This window comes from Nuphar pumila, chromosome 3, assembly GCF_984573655.1.
Source record: "Nuphar pumila chromosome 3, dmNupPumi1.hap1.1, whole genome shotgun sequence".
NCBI lineage: Eukaryota > Viridiplantae > Streptophyta > Magnoliopsida > Nymphaeales > Nymphaeaceae > Nuphar > Nuphar pumila.
The window spans coordinates 37,702,109-37,716,238 of NC_143251.1; the positions used below are offsets into that span (position 1 = coordinate 37,702,109).

The window sequence follows — 14,130 nt, forward strand, 5'->3', positions numbered from 1 at the left end:
CTCGTATGTTTGGAAAACGAGGCTCATGTTCGCCTCGAGCATGAACAACCAATGTTCGTCTCGTATAGTCTTGTTTACTAATAATAAATATATTTTATGTATTTTATATTATAAAATGAAGGTAGTTGAAGTGTTTGGCCTATAGAGTAAATTTAGAGTTCAAATCCTATTAGTTACAAGTTTGAAATAATTATTTATTTTATAAATAAGCTAGTTTGAGCTTGACTTAGTAAGTTTAGAGTTCACATTCTATTGTTTTTAACTTTTAATATATATATATATATATATATATATATATATATATATATATATATATATATATATATAGAGAGAGAGAGAGAGAGAGAGAGAGAGAGAGAGAGATGTGCTAGTTCTGCTCCCATTAGGCCCATTCAAAAATCATAGTTTTGGTATTTTTTTTCACATTTGACACTATAGATGTGTTCTATAGGTTTTGTTTAGTGAAAACTGTCTTTTGGACCACCAAAATCTGACCTGTATACAGGTTTTTCCAGTGATCCCAAATCAATGTCATTAATTGTTTTAGTTCATAAAAATACATGTTTTCATCTAAAAACATGATCCAAGAGTCGATTTTCACTAAATCGAGCATGCTAAACACATCTAACAGTTCAGATATATCGTAAAATACTTTAAATTATGGGGCCTTATGAGGCAGAACAAGAAAATAAGGCCAAATATGTTCACTTCAAAAGAGTCGATTTCCACTGAATCGTGCATGCTAAACACATCTAACGGTTCAAATCTATCATAAAATACTTTAAATTATGGGGCCTAATGAGGTAGAACGAGAAAAAAGGCCTAATGTTTAGTTCCCATATATATATGTTTTTGTAAATGATATATATGTTTTTGTAAATGAGCGTGCATGTGCACGGTTGGCTTAGCTCAGGCTTTTCATGAACTCAAGCTCAGCTCCTCCACACAAGAAACTAGCCAAGCTTCGGCTCATTTACCAAACCTACAACCATGCTTAGAAAAAAAAAATCATCACACTGCATATTAGCGAGCAAAATATCTATTTTTGCAGGCAGAGCAGGAAAAGAGGACTTGGGATCCAGGGATCACATGACAATGCCGTCATGTGATTGATTGTGGCACACAGTTCCTCTCTAGGAAAAAGGGGATGTAAAACAGAAAGGGGGAGGGATTTAACATTTTTACCAACTTTTGCATGTTCAAGCAAAGATCCAATTCTTGTTGGCATCCTGCCGTTACTTCTGGTGATGGTGACACGAACCATCTTGGTAGCTCAATGGCCTCCTCAATTTGCTTCCCGTTACTGCATGTCCCTCCTCAAAACCCGTAGTAGAGAGAGAGAGAGAGAGAGAGAGAGAGGCGGGCTTGTCATGTTTTACACGTTCCAAGCAAAATCCGATTCTTCTTGCAATCGTTCGTCGTTTCCGGTGGTGCTGACACGAACCGTCTTAGCTCAATCAACTCCTCCCGTTTCTTGCCATTACTACTTCTCTTCGCTCCCAACGACCCACTTTATTTCTTCTTACCATCTCTCTCTCTCTCTCTCTCTCTCTCTCTCTCTCTCTCTCTCTCTCTGTGTGTGTGTGTGTGTCTGCGTGTGTGTGAAGTTTTTTCGACCATTTGGATGAAGGAAATGGGTGTTTGTTGACACCCCACATCGTTTTCTTGCTTGAATGTTGGTTGGTTGTCGGTTGATGCAAGAAAAGCGTCGTGGGTAGTCGTTATTTCTTGCTATTTGGGGTTTCTGAACGCGATTTTACGGCAGTAGATGTGAGGGAGTTGTGATATGGAAGAGAGGCTTTTTGGTGTATTGGTTCTACCTTGACGTGTCTTGAATTGTTTCATGTTTGAAGTTTGATCTTGGGAGATCTAGGATTATTGTTGCTTAAATCTGTAACTGAGAAGATGGGTATGGGAAAAAATCAGAGGGGAGGTAAGAGATCTTCCTCATCGTCATCTCACTGTTCTACGGTCTCTGTGATCGTTTTTGTGGCTTTTTGTTTGGTTGGGTTGTGGATGTATTCCTCCTCTTCTGTAATTCCTTTGCAGAGATTTTCTTCCCCCTCCTCTTCTACTTCGGTTCCGGCGGCTCCAGTGTTTAAATATGAACAAAGAAAGCCGCTCAGGAATCGGGTGTTTGAGGATAACACCGGCGATTTGCCGGACAATTTGGTGAAGCGGGATGATGATAAGATCACTGATAACGATAACAAGAATGAGAATTATCGTAGAAAAGCAGATCTGTCGAGTGAAGATGGTACGCAGGAGAAGAGTGGGAATGAGAATGAAGAAGATGTTGGGACTGTGGTGGACAAATCTAGTGCAGGGAAGGACGACAATGGCGATGCAAAGCTAGACGACGGAAATGTGATTGAAAATGTGCAGAGAGCGGAGAAAGAATTCCTTGACGGAGAAAATGCTAACAAGGGAAAGTCTCAATCAGAGGATGGTGATGACACTGAAAGGGAACAATCTCAATCAGCAGATGGGGATGACACTGAAAAAGGATTGAGATTATCTCAATCAGCTGACGGGGATGAAGCTGAGAAGGACAAATCCCAGCCAGCGGAGGGAGAGCCTCGCAGGGAAGAGACTGAAATTAACACAAATGGAGATCAGGAGAGTCGTTTGGATGAAAACATGCAACCGAACGAGGAGGAAAGTGGAACTCAGCCAATGAAAGAAAATGAAGGAAATGTAGAATCACACTTGGAGCAGAAGGGAGATGAAGCACCAGTAACAGAAGGCCAGGAAAAAAGACTCGATGATCGACAAAGTACTGATAGCAATGTGACCATTACAGATGAGCAAACAGAAACACAAGAACGGGTTGAGCAGGAAACAAGTCCCTCCGGCGAGTCATTCCCAGACGGCGCCCAATCTGAACTACAAAATGAAACCAAAGCAGATCAAGGGTCATGGGCAACTCAAGCTGATCAGTCTGAGAATGAAAATGAAAGGCAAAACATTCATTCCTCAGACAAAGATGAATTATCTCACATTCGAAAAAATGAAAGCGGGGAGGAGACCAGCAGTGGCACATATGAGTACACATGGGAAATTTGTAATTCGGCAGCGGGGCCTGACTACATACCTTGTCTCGACAATGAAGTATTTCTGAAGACCTTACACTCTAGAGGACATTATGAGCATCGAGAAAGACACTGCCCTGAAGAGAGCATAACATGCCTTGTTCCTCTTCCAAAAGGATATAAGCGTTCCGTTGGGTGGCCTCAAAGCAGGGATAAGGTAAAAGAAGAGAAAACCACCAAAACTGTAGATCAAGGTTTCTATCTTATTCTTTTCTCATGAAATGTAGCCTTACATTGTCCCTTATTTCAATGTGCATGCAGATATGGTATAACAATGTTCCCCACACCCAACTTGCTGTAGTAAAGGGGCACCAAAACTGGGTGAAAGTTAGCGGGGAGTACCTTACTTTTCCTGGTGGTGGCACCCAGTTCATACACGGAGCATTACAGTACATTGATTTTATTCAGAAGGTCCGTTTCAAGTTTGCTCTCCTTTTTGAATTTCTATTATGTATTTTTTAGCCTGGTGATTCCATACATTGCTTGCCTTTCCCCCATGAGTGTTTTTTCTTGTTTTCTAATTTTGTAAAGTTACAATTACAATATATTGAAAAGAACAATAGGTGGTATGACGAATATTGGAGGCAGTACTGCAGTATTAGAAAAAAGTGCATCTATCTGAAGCTCAGATTACAAACTAGTCTAATTTTAATTAGGTGGATCTTCTATGAAAATCGGTTACTGTTTTCATATGCTTTACTTGAAACATTCTATGCAAGGGTATACTTTGGGACAAGAATGCAAATTGAGACTTAATCAGAACTACCAAAACTAGCGTGGCAGCATTAATGGGACATAGTCACATATCTAGCTCTTGTACATCTTGTTAGTGTGGTTTACATGGACACATGGTGAAATCAAGGTGAGTACAGTGAAGAATTGCTGAGTTTCATGATACATTATTAAGATGACTTCCTAATTCTTGATGATTGCACATACTTGGGGCAAGGAATTGCAGTAGCAATATAGGTGGATGTGAGTGGGTTGGTGGCGATGAGTGGGTAGGTTTGATGGTGATTGTCAAGAGGGCAGAAATGGTGTATTGCCTCATTCATATAGGAAGAAAATGTTCCTAAGAGACAAAATATATATGTCATGCCTTGGTATTTAATCCAGGGGTTTAGGCCATTGGTACAAGTTCAGGACTGTAAAAAACATTTACTATTGTGTTCTAGCAAGCTTCTGTCTAAGAAGAATGATTTCATACCATGCATGTACAATTCAAAATAAGGACTTGAGATGTTAAAACACTCCTGTACAGAAATGGACAAGTCTAAAGTATTATTCATTTTCTTTTATCATCTTAAACACATCTTCAGACTGGAGAATCAGAAAATAATTAATTATGTCTAACTTAATGAAGATGCTGCAGAACCAAAGATTTGTCTACTTTTGGTGTATACAAGGGAAAAAGTCTTCTAGTGTATGTAAGATAAATGCTATCACCTGTCGAGAAACTAGTGATAAAGAGGATGATGGCCAATCTCATTATACTTTACGTGCTAATTTCAAGTGTTCTTGAGATAACAGTATTTCATGATCATTTCATCAGCACCTCTGCCAACAAGTACCACGTTCAATGCCAAACAATTTTTGCTACTGTATAAGCAATCAGCTTCTAAAAGTTAGTTTTATATTTGTATGATCTAACATAGTTTAGCACTGAATCATGAGAAAACTGGTACCTTTCATCCTCATAACCTTTGAGGATGAATTATAGTGAACCATAAGATATATTGTAGGATTGTGTTGGAGAAGTAAACAATTTTTCTGTTGATCTCAAAATGTTAGCAGGTGCACGGGTGCATAGGTGGTGCTCTATGCTATAAGATTCAGTCAGAAAAGATGACCTTTTTCTTTTTCCTCTTTGTCCATAATTTTGACAAGTTTTCTTGAATTATTAGTCATAAATAAGATTCTTTTACCATATTTACCTACTTAGATCTAAAAGTGTTTGCATTCACATGAGCTGCTTTCATTTTGACAGCATTTAGGAGAAAAGCCATAGTGTTAGGTCAAGCTCATTCTCCCTTCCATTAGTAACATATTTATCCTAGAAATTTGTTAAACTTGATATATTTCCTAGTCAAACTTACTTTTTCTTGGCTCTTATGTTTTAGCCAGCTTTATTTAGGAGTCAATCATTGTATTTATGGTCTGATTATTTCTTCTGTCATATTTTAAGTGAGCTTTAGATTTTTATATTCATGAGTAAGGCAGAATAAAAATCTTATAGCAGACGTTCATCCTATAAGGACAGTGAGCAATCGTGATCTCCATAAAAGACTTTGAGATGACCCAAAGTCTCTCTATGAATCACCTGTAGATGCTGTCTGAGGATGAACGCCGTTGAGAAATTATCACTTGCAATGACTCATGCATATGATCATATCTTCATAGCCAATATGAACTTTATGATCTAAAATGACCATGCTCTGCAAGCTACAAATTAGGTGCAAATTCTTCTTATGCATTTCAATAGTCCAAAGACTCCAAACCCATTTATGCACTCTGCCTCCCCTAAGAGGGGTAAAAAAAAGTGTAAAAAGTTCAAATTGGTTATTTCAAGTGAGCTACTTCTCATCTGCTTTTGTGCAACCAGGACATGCACTGCATGTTCTTGTACAATTTGTGGCAACTATTGAAATACTCATATGTAGGCATCTTCAAAATTTAGAAACTTGTTCTTAACAGAGATTTTTGATATGAAGAAAACACTTAGAATTGGAGCTTGTGAATTGTCAATAATCAAATGATCCAACTCAGATAACTTTTTGTTTCTCTTTTATTTTTTTTGAATCCTTGTGGTTTTCGTAGGAATGTAACATTTCAATTGATTCATAAGATCCCAACAAGCTTGGTAGCCAAGTGTGGACCGGATAACTGCTGAAAGCATCTAAATAGCAAGCCCACTGCAAGATGATTGCTTTCCTATTCCTACTAACTCAGAGCCTTTGGTAGCACAGTGGAGATAGCTGCAGGTTCTTGGTCCCTGTGGGGATGGAGTGAAAAAAGTATTAAGAATCCAAAGTAAGGTTATGGTGAGATGAGAGATATATCCAATTGAAAAAGAGTATTAGCCAAACACATCCCAAGTAGTTGCAGTAAAACCTGGCTCATCAGACCATTTGTTATTTTATACAGTTGGATTTTCAATTTCAGTTTACCAGTATACTGGTGAACAGGACTTTATATATATATATGTATATATATATATATATATATATATATATATATATATATATATATATATATATATATATATATATATATATATATATGTGTGTGTGTGTGTGTGTGTGTGTGTGTGTGTGTGTGTATGGCGTTTTCTGAAAGAAATAAAATACATTTGCTTGATTCTAGATTGCTCAATACAGGACAAAAATCTGAACCCTGTCATGTGTTCTTGACATGCTAGTTATGCACATTATCTGTGTTATTGCTAAATCATAGAGCCAATTTCAAGTATTAGTAATATGATTTTCCTTGTTTGATTGTGTTATGGAAGTCAATTTCACATAATGAGATTAACAACAAATTAGAACTTCAGAGAGAATTTGTAAGACTTGCTCCTTTAGTAATATGGTTGGGAACTGTGCAGTCTGTGCCCCGCATTGCATGGGGGAAACGAACACGTGTGATATTGGATGTTGGCTGTGGAGTTGCGAGCTTTGGTGGTTACCTTTTTGAAAGAGATGTCCTGGCAATGTCATTTGCACCAAAAGATGAGCATGAGGCCCAAGTTCAGTTTGCACTTGAAAGGGGCATTCCAGCAATATCTGCTGTCATGGGCACACAGCGTCTGCCTTTTCCAGGCATGGTCTTTGATGTCGTACATTGTGCCCGTTGCAGGGTTCCTTGGCATGCAGATGGTATTGCTTCTAGAAAGACTTTTTCTTACATGCTTCTCACCTTCTGATCAGAAGCTTCATCCCTTTAATAATTAAAACAAATTTACTGAAATGTTTATGCAGGTGGTACCCTTCTCTTGGAGTTGAATCGTCTATTACGGCCTGGTGGTTTTTTTGTCTGGTCTGCTACCCCTGTGTACCAGAAGTTGAAAGAAGATGTTGATATATGGAAAGGTGGGGGATCTCTTCTAATCTATTTTCTCTGTTCCTTCAGTTACTGGAGGCTAACATATCCGTGATTTTGTGGTCTCAGCAATGACTTCCCTTACAAAATCAATGTGTTGGGATCTGGTGGCCATAAAGAAGGACAAACTGAATTCTGTAGGTGCTGCCATTTATCGTAAACCCACATCCAATGAATGCTATGACAACAGAAAGCAGAATAGCCCACTTTTATGTGATGTTAAGGATGATCCTAATGCTGCATGGTGGGTTGATGTCATGGTCATATTTTTTGGAAGTTTTTGAACTAAGGTATTGTTGCTGTGGTTTTCTATACTTTATTCAAACTTGGTGCCTGTTGCAGGTATGTTCCTTTGCGGCCATGTATGCATAGGGTACCAGTTAACCCCATGGAAAGGGGCGCACAGTGGCCTAAGGTGTGGCCACAGAGACTGCAAACACCTCCTTATTGGTTGAACAATTCGCAGATAGGGATCTATGGAAAACCAGCTCCAGAAGATTTTAAAACAGACTATGAGCACTGGAAAAAGGTTGTGAAAAAATCATATATCGACGGAATGGGCATAGACTGGTCAACTGTGAGAAATGTCATGGACATGAGAGCAGTTTATGGAGGGTATGAACCTTCTCTCAAGCAATAATTTTCTTGTTTGTCTGCGTTGTGTGAAACTGATGATGAATGGATGCAGGTTTGCTGCAGCACTAAGAGATCTTAACGTCTGGGTGATGAATGTGGTGACTATAGACTCACCAGATACACTCCCAATCATTTATGAGCGTGGGCTTTTCGGTATTTACCACAACTGGTGCGAATCATTCAGTACCTACCCAAGAACCTACGATCTCCTGCATGCTGATCACCTTTTCTCTCGCCTTAAGAACAGGTTGAAATTATATCATTTTCTTGATTATGCAAAATTTCTTATATGTGCTGAGACTTTTGCATCATGTTAGTTTTCGCGTGAACTTGCAGGTGTGATGTTGTATCTGCAATGGCAGAGGTTGATCGGATTTTGAGACCAGGTGGTAAACTTATCATGCGTGATGAGTCTAGTACAGTGAACCAGTTGGAGAGTGTGATCAAATCTCTCCACTGGGAGGTTAGAATGACATCTTCTAGGGATGATGAGGGGATACTCTGTGCAGAGAAAACTTATTGGAGGCCATCAAAACTTTCAAGTGACAATTGATCGCCATTTTATTCACTTCATTTGGCAGCAGTTGGCAGACAAACAATGGGTACGACGTCTCTTGTAACGATATATTTCATTAGTTGGCTTAGTCCTTGTGTAATCTGATCATTTGCTGGAACCTGTTGGGGTTCTGATTCTTTGAAGGTTGTATTATTTCAACTTTGTTTTTCCCTCTTTTTATTAGGCAATTAAGAATGCTTAATTTAACATTCAAGCAAAAAATGCTTAAAAGTTGAAGAGTACAAGGCAATTCCTGCAGCATAGGTACATTATTTATCCTATTTTATCTTGCTCTTTTTGCCTGTTTTTTTTTCCCTCAGCTAGGCCCTAGGGAAAGCCCTGGCATCACTGACTGCGTATTGGCAGGCTTCTGGTTGGTAAAAGTCCTTTAGGTGTTGTTTCCCCTATCCACTGGGGAGTACCCTCAGTTTTTAACTTGCAGCAAAGGATGTTCCTCATGGATTTTGAACCGTGATCCTCTTACTTGAGGAGGTGACAGTTCCCCTAACCAGGAAGGCACAGTCCTGGTGGGCTCTTTTGCCTGCTTTGCTGCCATAATTATGCTTTTTTTGGGAGACTCAAGTGCTTTTCCTTTGATGAGCTGCCAAGCCCTGCAATGCTCGTACAACCATGTGGGAATGTTCATCGTCCTTCACTTGCGCGTTTGATGTGCTGGACAAATGCTGCCCGGTGTCAGAAAGCCATCCCCTCAATGAAAAGGGATGGGACGGGACTGCTTTGTCTTCGCATTCAAACACATGACAAGTTCCTGAGCGGCACTCCATGAATCAGACATGCCCCGAGGTTTGTTGTCTTAGGGTTGCAGTTTCGTAGTGCTTTCCATGATTCGTCAGCCTCAAAGTGCAAACCTTCAACTTAGTCAAAAGCAAGTCTTCAGCAACGCTTGACCACACTGACCAGACCCAACACCTCCAAAATAACCATTATTGCTGGCTGGAGCCAACCTTAAAACCAGAATTTGTAGCTTGCAACGCCAAGTCTTCAGTAGGGCCTACCAATCCACTACTGAATTCCCAAAACGTAAATTGGGCAAAGTCATCTACAGTGCCCAAAATCTATATCTCGTACTGACAGCTTTTCTTTTCCAATAACCTAAAGCTCCACTTTTTAGATATGAACCACGTGCTTAAGGGTGGGGAACAGGCTCGGGTAATCTGATCAGTCTCAGCTCGGGCTCAGTCCCGAGTACCACCCAACTCAGATGAGTTATGAAAAATAAGCCTCAACAGTTTGGCAATTCTGCCTAACTCGCAAGACTGACTATAGCCACAGCAACATCCGCCTCTCTCTCTCTCTGTTTTGATGGGAGGAGCCAGAAGGGGATGGGTCCTCCATTCTCTGGCCCTCACCTATTCCAACCACCCAGCACGCCAAACCTGGATTGATGGGACAGAGATAAGCACTTGAATCCCAATAAGACTTGTGTCTGGACCAACCGGACAAGAGCGGGGTCAGGCCAGGCTGTTCCGGCCTGATTCCCACTCCTACCATGTGCTAACAGATTAATTTGATCTAAGACTAAAAAATGGGAGGTGCAACCTCAACCATAGCTTTTAGAGATCTTAAAAACTAAAACTGTGCTTCCCAAAAAGCTTATCTCAGAAGCACAAAATCATGCTTCCAGGAGTATGAGACTTTTCTCACAATAGGAGAATTATTTTTTTTTTTTTTGGGATAGTCCAAGGGAAAAAATCCATCACCGACTGCACATTGGCTGGCCTCCGGTTGGTAAAAGCCTTGAGGTTCCCCCTGCCCACCAGGGAGTACACCTAGCTCCGACCTTGCAGTGTGACATCCGGTCCACTTGGGTGACATTCATAAGTCACCCCTACCAGATGAGCGACGCCCTTGTGGGCCAATATAAGAATTAAAGTTAATATTACAAAAATATTCTTTTCTCGCTAGAGGATTCATTTTACAATTCAAACATCGCTCCAACCTGCACTTATGATTAGCTTTGTTTGGGAAAAAAAGCTGAAAAGAATGCATTCATGCAGAACATACAATTCCAACCTGCATTTATAATAGGTTTTGTTTGGGAAAAAAACTGAAAATGCATTTAAGCAGAACATGCACTCCAACCACTGTTCACATGTACCTTCTTACTTGCTTCTAGTACATTCGAACCAAGGTTCTTATGTACCTTTAGTAACCTAGTTGCTCCTTTCAATAATGCTTACTAAACACTTCACAATCTCTTAGTTTCTTCCCTCCTGTTTCATGCATAGCCTTAAAGCACACAACTTTGACAACTATAATCCCAAACAGTAGTTTGAAGTTTGCTAATGAAACTAAATCAAACAGAATGTCTTGACATTAAAATGTGCTGATCTGAACAAGCTAAAGCTGAGTATGTCTTGTTACCAATTTGTGCTGATCTGCATATAGGTCCTTCAACAGCCATTTTCAAGGGAACCAAAGCAATATGTGGGACAACTGACTATGATGATTAATTGATTACTACCTTTTATTATTATTATTTTTGTAATTCGTCAAGCCCTCTAATCACCGAATTGTGATGCTGTAAATAACTAAATTAAAATGGAAATACATTAACCACATATCAAGACATTTGAATACACAAGTACTGATCTGGAAGTACTCAGTTGCAAAAGAGCATCACCGACCAATTACAGCAGGCATACTATAACATTGTCAGAAGCCAACAAACTTACAAACATGATAGAAGATTCATACTTCCTCTCTTGGCTTGCGATAGTTTTGCTTTTGTCAGTACCTAGCTGTTTAAAAAGACAGCAATCTTGCATCTGAAATGAAGGTAACAATAAGGGGAGAGCCCTTCCAAAGTTTTATTAGTGGCAGTATTCAACCGTAGAAGAATTATTATTTTTCCAAATGGCACACCAAAAAGATAGCATGCTGCCATTAGTCTCTCCAAATCAGCCAAGTAGAAAAGAACAAAATCTCTAATCAAGATTCAGCGAGTTGCAAACGAGGGACAATGTTCATTGACTGCAATTCCTATAAAGAGGAAAAGAAAACATGTCTATAAGTAAACATTGAAAAACCTACTGCATAACCCAAATTCAGAACATTATAGTGCAAAGATAATGTCTCAAAGTCAAACACCATTATAAAATGTGGAACGATAGACAAGATGAGAAACACTTGCAAAAGAATACCTGGATTAAAAGCTTGCATGCATAAGGAAGTCTCATCGTAGAGACCTTCTCCCCAGTTTTGCAAGTAGAGCAAAATGGCATTTTTAGCTTCACATTGTAATAGCCTAATAAACCACACTTGGTGCAAACCTGTTAAGAAAATAAAAGTAACAAGGTCATACAGTTGGATAAAAAAGGATAAACAGTAGAGAGAAAAAAAAGCATACCACTCAAATGAGCATACAGTGTAAGTTTTGAATGGATATTACAAACTTCGGCAGCAGTCGGTAATGAAACAGCAACTGCACAAATATGAGGCCACAAAGTGGCTACAATGGTGCACACACACAAGAACACAAGCTTATAATGGGCCAAATACAAAGAGCCACTAAGGGTCAACACACAAACTCTCAAAAGAGAGCAAGAGCACAAGTAAAATAATAAAAGATTTATTGCAATATATTTTACAACAAGCATAGATAATGCACATTCGGTTGGATAATTGTGACGTACAAATATGACTCTTCGTATTGATATTTCTTTGCATCATAAACCATTGTAGCCCTTAAAAAATCTGCCTAATCTAAAATATGTTGCTTTCGCTAGAGGGTGCGATACACTCAAAGGCAAACACACACACACATATAATATATATAAAAGCCCATAACAAAGGATGAACAAATTGTCCACTATTATCGGACAAAGGTCTGCCTTGATTGTGCATGGATCAGATCGTTACTAATTGTCATTTTTCTGCTCATACAATATCGTATTTCTACTACAGGTTATTGTGTTTTCCTAAGATAATTATTAATGTCTTGAAGATATAATAAGCAACAGAAGGTGTCTCTATGATCCACAGAAGTCGAGGGTTATGACCACTACCACAACTGAACTTGTTTGGTTAAGAAGTCTAGTCAAAGATATGGGAGTCATCATCTCTATTCCTTCGAAGCTATGTCGTGACAACAAAAGTGACATCTACATTGATAATAATCATACATTCTATGAACGAACAAAGCACATTGAGATGGACTGTCATTATATTCGAGATGGATTTTTAAGAGGCATTATTGAACTTCCATATGTCACCCCAGAATACCAACTTGTGGATTTCTTCACTGAAGCTTTACCATCACCTAAGTTCTCCTTTCTTCTAAGCAATTTTTTTTGAGGGGGTGTTAAAATATACGGTTACTATATATATATATATATTCCATATGTGTGTATTTTCTTCATGTTCTTTGTAATGGCCACTAAGGGCAAATTAGTCTTCTCACTTGTAAATATGCATGTTCATTAGGGACCTTTTTCTTGTCTTTATTATTTTTGTTTTTTGTTTTTTTTTCTTTTATTTTTATTAAGCATTTGAATGGGCCCTCATAATGTGACAAGGTCTAGTGCAGATAGCATGTGAAGGAATATGGGTCAAACAAATTCTTGTAGAAATGATTGTGGAAGTGCCCCTACCTATGTCTCTATTATGATAACAAGTCAGCCATCTACATTGCTACCAACCATGTGCATCATGAAAGAACAAAACACATTGGTGTAGATTGTCATTTTATAAGGGAATTCCACATGCGAGAACTCAAGAACAACTTGCAGATATACTAAGGCTGTCAATAGAACAAGACATTTAGAACTTTCATGCAAGTTGGGAATGATCAACATATTCTTTCCCAACTTGAGGGGGAGTGTTGAAGGGGGTCCATTTTGATGTCTATTTGTGAAAAGCTAGTCGTTCTATTTTATCTTTTTTGGACTTTTTGTGTAGGTGGGACCCTTTAAAAGGGTCATACTTGTCTAGTTTTGTGGTTGAAAATAAAATAGTCAATAAAGTATATGGGAATGAGAGCACAATGGGTGAGTGTGACCTCTTTTTTCTCCTATTCTTCTTTCCTCTTTCATTCTTCTGGTTCTTTGTCTTCCCTTTTTAGCCGATCTGCAAGGCAACCTAGTTGTTAAAATGTACATATTGTATATATATATATATTATATATTTTTTATTCATTGTATTTATTATTATTTTTCTTTTCAATTTTTGGTCAACTAAATGTTGTCCAACAGCTAGATGTTCTAGGGTCTCTCTCTTGGTGTATATATATGGGACTTCCCCCCTCATTGTAAGGTATGCATCTTGTATGCATTTGATGTATTAATAAATTAATATTTTTCAATATTGTGATTTCTCTTGGTGTGTACCCTTAGTGGTCCTTGTGAGTATGCCCATAGTGGCTCTTTGTGCTTGTCCATTTGGATACTTTGGTGGACATTTGTGATTATTTAGTGGTTATCCTTTCTCTACATGGTATCAAAGTCGTAGTGCTCTTGATCTTTGAAGTTGGCAATCTCACTATTTGTGTCTTCGTGGATCGCTTTTCAAGTGAATGTGGTTCATGGTTCAAGTGTGCATGTTTTTCCTCCACAACATCTCGCTTTCTTCTATTCTTCATCTCTCTATTTCTTTGTATTCATTCATGGAGGACAAGGAGAGTATCGCTATTGTGCCCATCAAGCTCAATGACACAAATTACGTAATGTGGTCTTCTATCATGAAGCACTACATTTGAGGAAAAGGCTTGTGGGGATTAGTGGATGACTCCGA

At 38.7% G+C, this 14,130-nt stretch overlaps 2 protein-coding genes across 3 annotated transcripts in view; one reads left to right on the plus strand and one right to left on the minus strand.

The window, feature by feature from the left end:
• Positions 1-1,160: 1,160 nt before the first annotated feature.
• Positions 1,161-8,538, plus strand: LOC149842621 (putative methyltransferase PMT25). The gene is made up of 8 exons (XM_089999319.1): positions 1,161-3,249; positions 3,354-3,503; positions 6,694-6,964; positions 7,067-7,177; positions 7,257-7,431; positions 7,530-7,802; positions 7,876-8,070; positions 8,160-8,538. Exons 1-8 carry the CDS (start codon positions 1,906-1,908, stop codon positions 8,374-8,376), a joined length of 2,736 nt encoding a protein of 911 aa, XP_089855445.1. The 5' UTR covers positions 1,161-1,905; the 3' UTR covers positions 8,377-8,538.
• Positions 8,539-10,928: 2,390 nt separating this feature from the next.
• NRPC2 (nuclear RNA polymerase C2) overlaps positions 10,929-14,130 on the minus strand; it is a 232,475-nt gene continuing 229,273 nt past the window's right edge. For both annotated transcript variants that reach the window (XM_089999321.1, XM_089999320.1), the window contains exons 37-38: positions 11,544-11,672; positions 10,929-11,382 (exon numbers count right to left, since the gene is read on the minus strand). In XM_089999321.1, the coding sequence (XP_089855447.1) occupies positions 11,332-11,382; positions 11,544-11,672 (180 nt within the window). In that variant the 3' untranslated portion in view covers positions 10,929-11,331. The remainder of the gene's footprint in view (positions 11,383-11,543; positions 11,673-14,130) is intronic.